General features: G+C 26.7%; 1 protein-coding gene across 3 annotated transcripts in view; it reads left to right on the forward strand.

The window, feature by feature from the left end:
* Positions 1–3,723: 3,723 nt before the first annotated feature.
* LOC136081755 (uncharacterized) overlaps positions 3,724–17,822 on the forward strand; it is a 75,183-nt gene continuing 61,084 nt past the window's right edge. For 2 of the 3 annotated variants that reach the window (XM_065799755.1, XM_065799756.1), the window contains exon 1: positions 3,724–3,794. In XM_065799755.1, coding sequence (XP_065655827.1) covers positions 3,739–3,794 — 56 coding nt within the window. In that variant the 5' untranslated portion in view covers positions 3,724–3,738. Of the gene's footprint in view, positions 3,795–12,757; positions 12,889–17,822 lie in introns of those variants that run through there. The other variant, XM_065799759.1, reaches the window with a different exon arrangement.

Raw genomic sequence — 17,822 nt, forward strand, 5'->3', positions numbered from 1 at the left:
AATTTCTCTCTCATTAATCATAAATCTGAAACAAGACACTTGATAAATAATTTTACATTCCACTAACATCACTAAAAAATTGTGACTTCTCAATTAGATGTCGGGGACCACGCTTGTGAATATTTAAAAGAACTATAAAAAAACACTAAAATAAAAAAAAGATTTTTATTTTATGGTAGGAGAGAGTGGGGAGAAGTTTATTTAGGAGCGGCGCCTAATTACTGTTATTTGATATAAAAGTATAGCTTTCTTGTGCTCTTTTTATTAGACATTGGTAAAAACCACTTTTTTTGAAATTATTTCTAAAAAGTATTTTTGCTAACAATCTAACTACTCATGTATGTGTTTATTTTCGGCTCTTGTTGCACCTTTTATCTATTTTAAAGGGAAATGCGCTTATCATCTAACATTTAGTACTTAAATTTATATTTTAGCTTTAATTGGATGGCTGTGATTTTATTTTTATTTTGTCTGCTGAACATAGGGGTAGAGCGGGACAGAGAGAAAAGTCGCTGCTCTACCCCTATGGACTCAAACCAATGCATTGGCTAAAGTCATAAATTGGTTTACATATCCTCATGTCTTGTATTTTAATGCATTGTTATGCATAAACTTAAGGACCCTAGCACCATTAATTTATGCACCATAAATTTAAAAATCTAGATCATTTAGCAAAAAGATTTAAATCAGTTAATATTAGGAATTTTCATGTGTCTTTATAAGACTTTCATTAAAAATATTTACTCTTGATACACACAAAATTGTTATTGTTTTATAGTATATATAGAGAACATCTCATAGAAATCACATATAGATATATTAAATACCAAAATATCAAAAAACATTGGTATCCTCTACAAAGCTTGTCTTTTACTGTCTCCTGATAATTTAAAGTTTCTATACTTCTCGTTTATACAAAGCTACTACATATGCGCTAATGTTGCGTGGGCGAGCACTAATAGATCCAAACTAACCACACTATATCGAAAACAAAAACATGCTGCAAGAATAGTTTTTAATAAGGATAGACTCTCGCATGCTGAGCCACTTTTAAAAAATTTGAAAGCATTAAATGTATATCAAATCAATACATTCCAAATTTATGCTCAAATATAAACTTGGACTTGTTCCTTCTTACTTTTTAAAGAATTTTTTCCAAAATAGCAAAAATAGATACCATACCAGAGAAACGGGAAACTTCAACGTACCTTTTAAAAAAACAAATCTCTCGCACTTTTCCATTTCGTACCGTGGTCCTTATCTATATAACAAACTAATATCAAAAATTACTCAACTAGAAAAATCGAATAACTTAAATATTCTGAAAACGTTATTAAAAGATCTCATTTTAAACACTAACAACTTTATGAATTTTTATTAACCCAAAAACATTTAAAACTATGTATAAAACTAACTTTTTTCCGAATCTAATGTAAACTCTAATAACTCAAAAAACTTTAAATAACTCAAAAAACTCTAAATAATTCAAAAACAACAGCAATAACAAAACCACAAAAGCAAATAATAGGCTTATTTATCAACACTCAAACGACTATATATTACCTATTTAGCAAATCGTGTACCTACTTATATTAATGTGTATTGAAATAAAATTAAGAAATTAAAAACTACTTTTTGTTTGCTTTCTTTGTTTTGTTTTTTGCATTTTGGATTTTTATTCTCATTCTGCCGAAAACCGATAACATTTTTTTGTTTTTTTAAAAAAATATATATATAAACTTATTTTAAATAAAAGCATCCATAAATATTAGTAACGCATAGCGGTTTCTTGATGACAAGACCATCGGTCTTCTGCAAGTTTTCCGCGTTCTTTGAAGTAATTTCTAATACTTTACAGTTTTACATTATATACTTTTTTGTATAACGTAACTTTGTAATTATTATTATTTTTTTTTTTTTAAATTTTACTTACTCTGTAAAGATTCTATTATATTTTAAGAATTTGTAAGGATTAAAGAACAAAAAAATTGAATAAAAAAAAAAATAAAAAAAAAATAAAAATAAAAATAAAAAAAGTATATATTAAACACAAAATTATCGTTGTTATATAGTCCACGGCGTTAAATTTTGGCCAAAAGTCTTTCAGCGCGAATTGTTCGCGCGACTATTAAAACTAAATGTCGTGTAGACTGGAATATTTTTACGTTTGGTTCGGTCCACACTAAAGTATGCAGTTAAGTAACCAACGATCATGGCTTAATTGGTTACAACATTACAACATTCAACTCAAAAGTTGAATGTTGTAATGTGTTAATATGTTGAAATAGAAGTTATACTTTTTGTTCATGGAAGAATATGTGTATTTTTACACATTCTTCGTATTATTTTAATCATAATAAATAAGTCTAATAATTTCAGAATAGAATGTTTTATGATAGAAATAAAAAAACCTTACTAGAAAAGAATTTTTACAAAATAATATTTTTTGGCAGAAATTTTGAAATGAAACTTGAAATACTTTCTGAGAAAGAATATTTTTTAATAAACGTAAACAACTTGCTTGGAAAGAATTTTATTTAATAAATGCGAAAAACTTGCTAGGAAAGAATTTTATTTAATAAATCTAAAAAACTTGCTACGACAGAATTTTATTTCATTAATCCAAAAAAACTTGCTAGGACAGAATTACCATTTATAATAAAAGTGAATCACTGATGAATGATTCAGAAATTTCAGATAATCTTTATTATTTCACAAAGATTTTGTTAGAATTAGATTATACTTATTTAACATTTCTTCAATTAAAAATCATAACTGTAATTACCAAATTGCGCGCAAATTCTTTCTTAAAATTTCTTTGCTAGCACGTTTTTAAAACTTCTTTTCTAAAATTTCTTTGCTAGTATGTTTTTTCAATTTTCTTTGCTAGAAAGAAAATGACTTTTACTTGTGCGATTTCTATCCTAAAAAAGTCTTTGCTAGCAAGTTTTTCATTTTTCTTTGCCAGAAAGGATATATGTATTTCTTTCTTCTTTTCTATCCTTCAATTATTCTATCCTAAAAAGTAATCATGCTTTTTTCTATCATAGCGAGAATTTTCATGTTTCTTTCCTAGAAAGGCTTTCCTGAATTCTTGTCTAGAACCGGCCACCGATAAATATATATATAAAACAGTATGAAAAATTGTTTACAAATATCTTAACATGCAATGTGTGACTGGCTACACATTAGTGTTGTCAATGTTTAACCGAGAAATGCATTCAGATCATTTTATGAATTAAGTTTATGTTTATTCTACATTATTGTGTTATTAGGATATTTAAACTAAATATTACTTTTTATTGTATTTGGCTGCGGTAAGCAGGCTTTGTGAGAAAAAAAATGCTTGAAAGTGTTTGATGTTTCGAGTTTTATCTTTTTATTATTAGATCTTCATAATTGTATATATTAACTATTATTTTTGTTTTGTTTTCTGTTTTATTTTGTATTCATGTATTTCACAATTATGTTCATTAAATTTTAAAATTGTCTGGATTTTATTTTGCATTTTTGTATACTTTTTTGTAACTTCATTAAATATTTTTATGAAGGATAAATTTTTTACTTAGTTACATATTATTAACTTATTACTAAGTTGATAAACAAGTTTATTATTGATTACCGCAGTTTTATTATTGAAAGACCTCCAGGAATGTAAAGAATGGTACTACTGTGAATAAAATGTATAAACAGCTACAAAAAAGTATTTTAAGGAATTATAATTATGACTATTTGAATATGTTACATTATATAAGTAATAAACTGAAGTGTTCACAAGTTTTCTGTTTTTACAGGTTTAAATGATTTTTATTATTTATTTTTCATACAAATGTTGGTGTATATCTTAAATTACTGTGTATATTCAATAATATCCATTTATATGTTGCATGTTCAGAAACAAAAACCATTTGTAGTTTGTTTTTCAAAGTTGATAAACATCTGATACAAAGCATCAGATATACTTTGTATGAAGTTATAGTAATCTGATACAGGGTATCAGATTATTAAAAATTTTGATGTTTGTGTTAAGGTTATTTAAGTAAACCCATGATCCAAGCAGGGATGCGGAGTCTCAAAAGAACCCCAGATTTGTATGTCACAAAAAGATTACTTCAAGTATTGTGAATTTCAAAATATGTATCACAGATTTAATGACTTGCAAGGCTGCTCAGTTTTATGGCTTTTTATTAAAAATTTGTGCTAAAAACATCATAAAGAATGTACAAGCAACAATATTTTTGGTTTTATTTTATTTCTGAAAATCCTTTTGTATTTTAATTATATCTCGATTTCAGAAATTATATTTGTTCAAATTAATTAATATATTTTTTTAGACTTGGATTTTATTTATATCATTTCAAGATGTTTTCATATAACCTTCATAAAAAAGATAAGATATTCAAAATATGAAAATAATTTATTTCTATTAGTTTTTATAAATATTACCTGTTATAAAAATATCAATAAGATGACACCTTTCTTAATGTTAGGCTTTTGATTTTTTTTAAATAAATTAAGGTGAGATATATATAGTAGTTCTATTGGTTTAAGGTTAAGTTATTATATTGGTTTAAGAATAAATTATTCTATTGGTTTAAGATTAAGTTAAGGTTAGCTGTTTAATCAACAACATATCTAAAGCTCGGCTGTTCAACAAGCTATGCAAATTACAGTGTGCAAATTTATGAAATAGAATTTATATATCGAATGAAAACAGAACATGTATGATAAATTGATAGGACAGTAGTAATTTTTATTTTTGTTTTTTTGGATATTGGCAAGCTATACTTGGCAACTTACTTTCCTGCAACGAAATCAAAAGAACCTTCACCTACAAGCCAATTTAAAATAATTTTTATAGCAGCATTTTCTAAGAAGAATTTTCCCTTTATTTTATTTACCAATTAGATTACTTATATTTCATAATTTCTTTAAATTATTTTTGGAGATTGTTTGATTCTTGTGTTTTACAAAATTTTAAGCTAAAAAAATTTTTTTACATATAGATTTTTAGTTTTTTAATAATTAATTTTTATTCAATAGTACAATTATAATTGGAGTGTCCAATTTTCGAAATATTTTTATATTACAAAAATTGGACACTCCAATTATAATTAAGTATAATATAGAGAAATAATTAAATTATAAGTAAGTATAATATCAAGATATAATTAAAAAAAATGGTAGAATGAGGTACATAAACATACGCTTTGTTTTCTTATAAATAAAATTCAAGTTTAGCGCAAAATGTCTGTACCAATAGAAATCACTCGCAAAAACTTTTGATATCGATTGGTCTATTAAAAATTTACTGTTATTTTTATATGGCTTTCACTTACATTGACTGTAAGTGTAAAAACACGCGCAAACTGGCAATCGTGAGATTTTTGAACAAAAATTAACGCCATGGTCAGTTACACTCAAAATTATTGTTGTTTTATAGTCATTTAGTCTAAACATGCAGACTCTTTTTATTAATTAACTTATGTTTAAAGGTAAATTATCTTATATTTACTTCAATATACTTTTAGTTCAATATAATATATATATATATTTATATATATGCATATATATATATATATATATATATATATATATATATATATATATATATATATATATATATATATATATATATATATATAATTCGTAAACATCGGGTTAAAATTGTTTTCATGTATAAATTATATATATATATATATATAAAAATAGGTTTAGCATCATTTTGACGTAATGTTATTTCAATAATGCGATATTATCCCCCAAGATTTTTTTTTTGCATTAAAAGAATGGTGTTATGAAGTAATAGAAAATCTATACATTCAACTTTTTTCCATTTCTCCTAATGGCGGAATTTTGAACGCTAGTTAAAACATTTTTTGTATATTATTTATATTGATTTTAATTTATTTAATTATTTGCTCCATCATTTAAAATAATCTTTATAATATTTTACAACGAAAATATAACGGATAAAAATTTTGACCGAATTAATTTTATTAATTTAACTGAAAAATACAGCTTCTAAAAATAAAAGAAGAAAGAACAAAATAAACGAGAACTATGTCTCAACAGTCAAAAAAGTTTAATTATTCATTTTTTTTTAATGTTATCATTATATATATTTATATATATGTATATATATATATATATATATATATATATATATATATATATATATATATATATATATATATATATATATATATATATATATATATATATATATGATTTTATATTTTTTTTATTTTTATTTATATAATTTTATATTTATTTCCATTACAAAAATATATACACATACACATGCATCTGTATACTCATCTAGATATTGCGTCAGTTTTATGTAAAAAGTTACCATACACGTTTTAAAAACTATAGAAAATAAATAAGGATATTGCGTCAATATATAAGTCATTTAATAACTAAGATTAACAAAGGTTTTTAATAATGGAACAAGTGACATAGAGAAAAAGGAGCTAAGATGGCATACGTGCCCCAGGCCCAAAGATAATAGCAACTTTACGAAATCAAAACGCGAACAGGAACGAGAGCGTAAAAGTTTATCTTATAATATTTTTCTATATAAACTTAAAAATTATGGTATCAAAAGTTCTAACTTAGTTTAGTTTAGAAGTTATTTAACAAGCAGAAAACAGTACACCTCATTTAATGATGGAAAAACGAATTTAGCGTCAGTTACCTGCAACGTCACACAAGGATCAATCGTAGGGACTTTCTTATTTCTCATTTATATAAATGACTTGAGTAAATTTTCAAATATTATAAAATCAAACTATCTTATATTTAAAGGTAAATTATCTTATATAAACTTCAATGTATTTTTAGTTTAATAAAATATATATATATATATATATATATATATATATATATATATATATATATATATATATATATATATATATATATATATATATATATATATATATATATGTATATATATATATATATTAGGGTAGGTCGATTTTGGTATGTAAGTACCGCTAAACAATATAAAGTTGGATATTTATATGTAAGTAACAAAAATAGCAAACATAAGTAACACCCACCATTTTTAAACCCACCCGCATTACTAACCAATCATCTTCTGTGATTGACAATATTTTCACAAACAGTTCCCTAAATACTAAATTTGAATCAGGCCTTTTTATTGCAGACTTTTCTGATCATTTTCCGGTTTTCCATATAGCACGCGAAGTACTATCTAATATTGACAATAAAAAAATCTTTGTGGCTTACAGAAATCTTTCCTTAAAAAACCTAAATAATTTTAAAAAAAACTCCAAATAGAACGATGGGACAACGTTTATTCATCAACTGATCCTAATATTGCTTTTGATAATTTCTCAAGTACATTTCAAAATATCTTTGATAATATATGCCTAAAAATAACTACAGAAATAAAAAACAAAGGATATATGAATCCATGGATGACAATAACTTTAATTAAAGCATCAAAAAGAAAACAAAAACTTTACGTAAAATTTTTAAAATCAAAAAATAAAGATGATGAAAAAATCTAAAAAAATTAAAAAAAGTTTTTTCAACATAATATAAAAGAAGCAAAAATAAGATATTTTTCTAATCAGCTTGATAAGCATAAATTCGATATAAAAAGGACTTGGGCTGTTATAAACCAACTAACAGGAAGAGAAAAAAAGAAGCATACTTGCTTACCACAAAAATTAATTTCCGATAAAAAAAATTATAAAGTTAAAATAATTAAGTGAAACAAATATATGTCAAGAATTTAACAAATATTTTGTTAATGTAGGGCCCTCTCTTGCTTCTAACATTGCGCAACCAAATAAAACATTTAATAATTTTTTGGGAGAAAAACCCAACACTAGTATAAATAATGAAAAAATAACTAAACTTGAATTTAATAAAGCAGTTATTGAACTTAAACGCAACAAGTCATGTGGATATGATGGTATTTCCAGTAATGTAGCTATTTATGTTATGGACAGCATTTGTAAACCATTATTTTATTTAATATCATCTTCATTTGAAAATAGTATATTCCCTGACAAACTTAAATTAGCCAAAATTAATCCCATTCTCAAAAAAAGTGATTGCAATAATATTTCTAACTACCGACCTATTTCTCTACTCCCAGTTTTTTCAAAAGTATATGAGAGAGTAATTTATAATTAATAAGTACTTTACATTAAACAATTTATTATATAAAAATCAGTTTGGATTTCAAAGCAATTGCTCTACTGAACATGCTATTATTAAACTTCCTGACAAAATATATAAGTCGTTTGATTGTGATGAACTGGTATTAGGAGTTTTTTATTGATCTTTCCAAGGCCTTTGATACAGTTGATCACAGTATTTTACTTTCCAAGCTAAAATTTTACGGCATTATAGGCTCAACATTTAAGTGGATTCAGAGCTACTTGTGTAACAGAAAGCAATTTGTACTACTAGAAAAGTCAGGAGCCTTTGATATTACGTGTGGAGTTCCTCAGGGTTCAATCCTAGGTCCATTATTGTTTTTAATATATATTAACGATAAGCATAAAGCTTCCCAAAAAAATATCCACTATTACGTATGCTGACGATACAAATTTATTTTTTAATCATCCTGATGCAAAGACTTTGTTTGAAACTATGAATATTGAACTCGAAAATTTCAACCTCTGGTTCATAGCAAATAAATTATCCCTAAATTGTAAAAAAACTAGCTTTACTCTATTTCATAAAAAAAAACAATCAATTAATCTCCCGTTAAAGCTGCCTAAACTGTTTATTAATAAAAATCAAATTAAACGTGACAAATGCACAAAATTTTTGGGAGTACTTTTTGATGAAAATTTATCATGGAGAAACCATATTGGTCTTCTTGAAACAAAGGTGTCCTCTGTAATAGGTGTTTTGTATAAGACCTTTTCTCGATAGTAAATCACGTAATATGCTTTACTTTAGTCTTGTACACAGTCAGCTTTTGTACGCAAATATTGTATATCCAGCACCCATAAAACCAAATTGCTAAAATTGCAAAGTCTGCAAAACCATGCATGCAAAGCAATTAATTATTTAAATAAGTTAGTAAACCCGGCCCCAGTGACGAAAAGCATGATGGTTCTAGATATTAAGAAACTTAACACATTACTGATATTAATTTTTATAAAATATAAAAACAATCTTCTACCAAGCGTTTTTCAGATAACTTTCTTATATCATTTTCTGAAAAATATAATCTGCGTTCAAATACCAGGAACGAGAAAATTAAATCACAACAGTCAAGTTTTCTAATTACAAACCGAGGTCCATCAATATGGAATCGTTTCCAAAATAAAAATATTAAAGACCTATAAAGCATTTCAACCATTAAACAACAAACTAAAATGCATCTCCTTATTTCCTGACATAAATATTATAGTTTGCAGCATTTGTTTTCAGATTTTTTTGTATTTTTTCTTTTTATTTATTTTTTATTTTTTTCTTCTTATGTGTTTTGATTTTATTAAATTTTTTATTTTTCTTTAAAAATTAAAGTGTTTTTTTATTTTTATTTCAATAGTGACTAAAGGGGCTCTATGAAAAGGTTGTGATGATAAACGCATCATCCTTACCTTCTTTGAGTCCCTGACTGATTATAACAGTATATATATATATAGGGGAGAGTGGGGTATTGGCGAACACCTAAGCGGGAATGCGAATTAAAGACACCAGTTATACAAAATTGATCATATTTATTGCTTATCAATTAGTTTAACTACTCAGTCACAAACCCTCAAAAGGAATTTTTAAAAATCTTATTATAAAATAAAAATTTATGCCAGAAATAAAACCATTGGTGTTCGGAATTACCCTGCCTACGTGGGGTAATTCCGAACACATTGGGGGGAAATCACAAGCACTGTTGTGTAATAGCGAATAAAAAGCTAATTGTAATAACTAAGTCTAAAAACTATATTATGCAACAAAAACAAAAAAAAGGAGTGACTTTATTTCCATAGAAGCTACAACAGAGTGTTACTCAAGAAAAAAGTTGCATAAAATTATCAGAAAAATTTAAAATCAAATTATAGTGAACAACATCCGCAGCTTCATTACACTACTGCACGTCTGGAACTGAGCATAGGATCCCTTCTCAGCAGGTAAAAAAAAATTGTCGAATTTATTTTTTTACAATGCTGTTTTGACCATGTTCGGAGTTACCCCGCGTTCGCCATTACCCCACTCTTCCCTATATATTATAAATTAAAAAGATTAAAAACGTTTTTTATAAAGGTTTTTTATGTTTACGATGTTATTTTTTTTATATGAAAAATTGTAATATTGTTTAATCAGCGAAATAAAAGTTAAATAAAAATAAAAAAATAAAAAAAAATAAAAATAAGTGTTTTAACTGAATATTTTTTTGCGGAACTTCGATGGAGTTAGCAGATTTGCATGTTTCGTAAAGTACTTTTTGCTGTTTTATAAAATTTATTTTTCTTCATTTTTTTAAGCACGCACGTATTGTATTTTGTTTGTAAACAATATTTAACATCGTAGTTTCGTAGTCTTGAGTAAATTCTTTAACTGCTTTTAACTTAACGCAAAAAAATCAAATTTATAAGCGGCTAATAAATATTTCTTAAAATATACTTTTTAATTCTCCCGAGTCTAAACAACTAGATTTACATGCTTAACTGGTTTATATTTTATAAATGTTACTTTTTAGAATGATATAATGTAGTTAAAATAGATTAAAAGTGAACAATAAGCACGTTTTACTAGTAAATTAGTATACTAATTGAAAAAAAGTAACAATGTTTATGTAAAGTGCAAAAAAGAAAAATGCAAAATGGAACACATTATTTGCATATGCCCTAAAAAAAAAACCAAGTAAAAGAACTCAGGCAGATTGTAGTATTCAAAAGTTCCCAAGATATACAATGGAGCTGGTCAGAGGCGGATGTTCTTCAAATCTTGGCGCAGCTCTTGGAAACGCCTTACTCCATGATATCAAGCATCTATTGCTACTGGAAGTTGACATCAATAATATTCTAATGGATAAGTGTAAATTAGACAGAGCTAAGTCAAAAGTAAAATAATTTCAAAAAACGCAGATTCAGAAGAGATGACACAACTATTTTGCATTGGCTTAGATGGAAAGATAGATAAGAACACGAAAATGTACTTAAAAGCAAATAGTTCTGAAGGAAAAAACTTCATAACAAAATATGTTGCTGCAAAGCATCACCTTACTTTTACACATGAGGAAAATTCCACGGGATCTACTTGACACACAGAACAATACCCGTTGTTGGTGCTACTGGGGATGTTCGTGCTCTTGAGACATTAAGTGTGCTTGAAAAATATGACAGTCTGAAGAGCATCTTTTAGACAATACTGCATCAAACACAGGTTGGAGGAGTGGCTTGGTGGTTAATCTAGAAGAGTTGATAGGAAGGAAACTTCATGCAATAGGTTGTAGCCTTCATCAGAATGAACTCCCACTAAAAGCCCTTTTTAAAAAGTTAGATGGAAAAACAACCGGTCCACATAATTTTAGTGGACCAATTGGGAAAAGATGCTCTGAAGACATTCATAGACAACCTCAAGTAGAGTTTGAAGCAATTCAAACTTCTATCACTGAAGGATATATTTTGCATGAGATATTAAAAGATATTAACCATGATCAAAGGCTTCTTTACGAATATTGTAAAGATAAAAGATTAGGTAAAGTAGACGACAAATGGGCTAGTTGTAAAATAGGTCCAATGAATCATGCTCGATGGTTAACCCTGTCTATACGAATTCTTTAAAACGAAACGATAAGCCGTATACATGATTTAAAATACAAATATTTGAGTTATTCCTTGGTGTTTCCAACTTTTTTGATTGAAATTTTGTCTGAACGTATTGAAAAGTATGAAACCACAAGCAAAAAGTTAATATTTTTATACTAAATACTTTTAAATTTTGATCACTAATCCGCAAGCCGCCGTTTGACTAAACACCTTCAACTTTTTATTTTTTTGTTTTATATATATAAATACAACTTTCAGTACCTTAGCCGTTACGGTTTAAAAAAAAAAGTGAAAAATCGACCTACCCTAATATATATATATATATATATATATATATATATATATATATATATATATATATATATATATATATATATATATATATATATATATATATATATATATATATGCATATATAATTCGTAAACATCGGGTTAAAATTGTTTACATGTCTACAATCGTATAAATTATATATATATATATATATATATATATATATATATATATATATATATATATATATATATATATATATATATATATATAAAAGCAGGTTTAGAATCATTATGACGTAATGTTATTTCAATAATGCGATATTATCCCCCAAGATTTTTTTTTTGCCTTAAAAGAATGGTATTATGGATTAATAGAAAATCTATACATTCAATCTTGGGACCATTCCCATTTCTCATAATGGCAGATTTTTGAACGCTAGTTAAAACATTTTTTGACAGTTTGATGACTTATAAGATTTTTAGTTAGCAATACCCTCTCAATTTTTTAAATCATTAAGATTGCAACAAGATACCCTTTCCAAAAACAATTTAAAAAAGTTAAACTCAAAGGACACCATTCGTTATGAATAACCGAAAGCAAAGTATTCTTATTGAAGCGAAAAAAGTAAACTTATGCGTATAAAATTGCATTATTAGTATTTAAAAAAACCTTATGACGTTTTAAAATACAAAGTGTAATTATAGTTTCGTATTCACCCATTTTTAAGTTTTTTTTGTTGAGTTGATTTGAACGCGTGTTCAAATCAATTAAAATTAAAAAATCAAAGTTTTTTAATCGTGAAATTAAACGCATAAACAAAATAAAGAAAAGATATTAACAGGTTTTTGAGTTTATCTAGTTTCTTCTAACTTTATCTATACAACTTTATTTTTTTCTATTACTTATATTGATTTTTAATTTATTTAACTATTTGTTCCGTCATTTAAAATAATCTTTATAATATTTTACAACGAAAATATAACGGATAAAAATTTTGACCGGTATCCAGCCCTATTAATTTAACTGAAAAATACAGCTTCTAAAAATAAAAGAAGAAGAAGAAAATAAACGAGAACTATGTCTCAACAGTCAAAAAAAGTTTAATTATTCTTTTTTTTTTAATGTTATCATTATATATATATATATATATATATATATATATATATATATATATATATATATATATATATATATATATATATATATATATATATATATATATATATATATATATATATAATTTTATATTTTTTTTATTTTTATTTATTTAATTATATACTTATTTTCATTACGAAAATATATACACATACACACACTCATCTGTATACTCATCTAGATATTGCGTCAGTTTTATGTAAAAACCATACACGTTTTAAAAACTATAGAAAATAAATAAAGATATTGCGTCAATATATAAGTCATTTAATAACTAAGATTAACAAAGGTTTTTAATAATAGAATAAGTGACATAGAGAAAGAGGCGCTAAGATGGCATACGTGCCCCAGGCCCAAAGATAATAGCAACTTTACGAAATCAAAACGCGAACAGGAACGAGAACGTAAAAGTTTATCTTATAATATTCTTCCATATAAACTTAAAAATTATGGTATCAAAAATTCTAACTTAGTATGGTTTAGAAGTTATTTAACAAGCAGGAAACAGTACATCTCATTTAATGATGGAAAAACGGATTTAGCGTCAGTTATCTGCAGCGTCACGCAAGGATCAATCGTAGGGACTTTCTTATTTCTCATTTATATAAATGACTTGAGTAAATGTTCAAATATCGTAAAATCAATCCAATTTCGATATTTGAAAATAATATCAAAAAAAACAAAATATACTCTTTTCCATCGTCTTCATGAACAAGAACTCCTTACTTTAAAACTTCTTAATCTCTTTGCTAATAACTCTTGTATCATAAGAGAGAGTTGATTGTTGTTTTTAGGTGTTATTTTAGATAAAAATGTGGAGGGAGCTCATAAATATAATAAAAAAATTTACTTCTGATATTTTTTAGTGATCTTCCTTTTTACCCTCTATTTAAACATGAGTTTATCAAAATTATATATGTATCATTAACAACTGTAATTTACATATATAATAGATACAACGCACCTTGTATTTATAACGGAATATTTAAAGTTACTTACTTCGTTAACTTATTTTTTATCTAATAAATATCTTATAAATAATTAAAACGAACATTTCTTGGCGGCACCCGACGACAAGACCGTATGGTCTTCTAACTTAGAAGACCATACGGTCTTGTCGTATGTCGTAAAAAATAAAAAGATGCGGGGACTCTTAGAATCTAAGAGTCCCCGCATTTTTTTATTTTTTTTAATAACGATCATTATATATATTTTTATTATTATATATTTGTATTTTAAATATTGTAACAAAATGCTTATTTTAAATGTAATAAAAAGAACAAAAATATATATATATTTCTTTTTCTTTTATTCATTGCTATCTAAACTATGCAACCGTTGCCTGGTGTAGCACTAACGTCACTAAAATAAATAAACTGTTTCGCAAGTAAAAGCATGCTATAAGAATAATTGGAAATGTAGATTGCTTCTCACACACTTAATTGCTATTTATTTGTTATATAGCGAAATACACGTCTTGTAATTTAACGAAGTTACGTTGTTTTTGTATTTTTATTATTGAAATTTTTATTTTATGGGACTTCGCGATAAGGCCAAATTTGTCTTCTTCTTGCCCCAGCCATGTATTAATATATTTGTAACTTTTTTTTCTTTTATTGGCAAAATACATAACAATAATAATTAATAATATAATTTTTAGAGCCTTTTTGAACTCACAAAGAGCAAAATAATTTTATATTGTGTGTTATTTTCATAATAAATATTATTCTGTCATTTCCATGCACCCATATTTAACTTATTTAATAAAATTTTTTACAAATTAGGCAATTTCAATGCCGACATGTTGCGGAACAAAATGAGACATTTTTTTAAATTTGTTTTGATGTCGTGGGGTGGAGGGGGGAGGGTTAAATATTTTTATACTTTGTACCACATTTGCGTCTCCTAAAAAAAAAAGGTTCTCAATTTCTAAAAAATTAGGAGGACCAAATTATAAATTTCAAATTAATTGGCGATCTTTTTTGGGTCAGGGTTAGGGTTGAGTTTTATACACGCAATCTTTCTTGTCCATTCGGTAATTTAAAACAAAATTTTTCATCAAAAATGACTTCAAAAAAGATATAGAAATCAACATATTTATTTGCTAAATACATCAGATTTGTTTATCTAGAAAACTAACTTAAATTATTTTTCTTATTAGTTTGGCTTTCAACGGTTTCGCTTAATTTTTTGAGGTTTTTTGGATTTAAAAGTTTTACTTAAAAGTTTTTAAATTTCTTTAAAATAAGAATCAAACTAAAAGATGGACTTCAATATATCTTAGTATTACTAAACTTGGACTTTGATATATTAGATTTCAAATATATTTTTTAAAAACAATTTAAAATGTTTGTATCAAATAGATCAATGGAATTAATTAATTACAATTTCATACATTTAAAAATGATCGTCATGGCTGTGGTTTATAGGGTGTCCCAAATTTACACCGTTTTTTTTTATTTTTATGTGCATGCAATTTTTTCCCATTCTCTAGTGTTCCCTAATGGCAAATATATATAAAAACATTGTCGGATCACAATTTTAGCAATATGTAAAATTCCTTTTTTTTTGTAAAAAACCGAAATTTTGGACATTTTCCTAATAAAAATACAGAAATGTATCAAAAAATACGTATTTCAAGATTAACAAATTATATATTTTTCAACTGGGGCTTAAAAAGATCTTTTTTAAGCTTCTTTCTTTTGTCCCTGGCTAAAAACTGGCAAATTTTGTTGCATATTGTCAGATTTATATCCACCTACAAAGTCCTAAACAGGGCGTATGTTTCTTTCTGCAACAATCTTAGACGCGAGTCAAGTTTTTTTTAAATTTTTTGAATAAATCTAACGACTTTGGGGCTTTTTCCTTCTTCCACAACTCTAATTCACCACAATTGTGACTGCAATTTTTAACAAAAGTTCCCAAAGATCAATGGACTCCGATATGATTGATAGCTCAGGTTTTCCAATCTTGAACTTGTCAGGAACGTCATACTGAACTAATCTATCCAACATCTCTAATTTCACTTCCTGCTCTACGTCTTCTTCAGCGAGAGATAGCAACACCAACTGCTTAGTCATGTACCAGTTATGTCTTTGCATTCAAGCAATTAATGCTGAACCAAGACTGGGATACTTTTCTTTGATGCAAAAAGCATTTTTGAAAGCAGCAAGATCATTTGATGGTGAATTTGAAACCAAATACGACTTTAGAAACCAAGGTACATACCAGACAGATGTAAAAAAGGTTGCTGCCTCATCAACATTTTTTCTACTTTGCTCATAATCATGGTAATCTTATCGGTTATTCTCAGGGTAGGAATATATAAAGCATCAGCCATAAACCTAAAGAGTAAGATTTTGTCACCATATTTGTTTATTATATTTTTTTATTTATACGTTATTTATTATACTTACGGATTTTTTTTCCAATATACTGTAAGTAGCTTCATGGCAGGCTCTAGGTTGATGAAAACACAGTCTAGGTACTTTTTCTCCCAAATAGAAAATAAAAAGCTCGTTTAGTTTCCTGTAATTACTCCTCACAAAAGTTTTTGAGGCAAGGGCCTCTTTTCCAAAATCCTTTCTTAGCACTTCCATGAATAGGTGACTCAACCTGAAGCTGACTCTAATCAAATCTAACTAGATCTATCATCTTGTCAACTTCTTTCTTGAAAAAACATCAATTTTTCTTGAGTTTGACATCTTTCTTTGCTCTTTCTTTGGGCCCTTCGTCTTCTCTCCAGTCAAAGCCTCCATAAAGTGTGAGATGCGTATTTCTAGCATATGTCTTCTCCAGAGAAACCATATAAGTGGAATATTAAGAATGGAGCTAAAGATAACAACAGTTCCAGAGTGTATTCTAGTATTGGATACAGAAGTGTCACAGCAAAGAGCAAGTATTTGGTCTACATGTCATAGTATTCTAGTAGATTAAAAATTGCTTCCGCTTGGTCACTGGTTTCAATCTGGTCACTGATTTTACCTTTAGAACTTGGTGTCTGAATGACACCTTCCAGTATGTCATCTATCTCATCCATATCACCATATGTTGTTTTTAGATCTTCTTCAATCTATTTTTTCAATCTGTTTCAATCTTCAATCTTTTTTCCATCATGAACACATAGCTTTTTTCCCTTCAGAGTAGTTATAATTTTTTGCCTGAGCTTATTTCCAAATATCTCAATCTACTTGAATCTTTTTCTATGGACTGTACTTCTTGATAGATTTATATCTTCTTGATTTACACCAGTTTTATTGCAAATAGCAGCTACTAATGAAGTTTGTGGGCGCATACCTACTCAGAATCGGGCAGAAACTGCAGCAGTACAGTCTACCAAATCTTCAGCACTTATACTTATCATTATCTTAGATTTAGTAGAATGACTGAATCTATTAGATAAATCTTCATCATCGGAGGAATCTAAACTAAGTTCCAATTCAGAATCAATTCCAGATGAAGAAAAAGAAGCCTCGAGTTCATCGGATTTTACTGAACTAATTGTGATACTACCTTTACCTCTTTTTTCCTCCATCCTCTTAACCCGGATATTTTTATTTTCAACTGGATTTTGTAATACTTCATCTGGTTCCTCTGTAATATTTATGTTTCGATCTCCTT

This window comes from Hydra vulgaris, chromosome 06 (assembly GCF_038396675.1).
Source record: "Hydra vulgaris chromosome 06, alternate assembly HydraT2T_AEP".
Lineage (NCBI taxonomy): Eukaryota > Metazoa > Cnidaria > Hydrozoa > Anthoathecata > Hydridae > Hydra > Hydra vulgaris.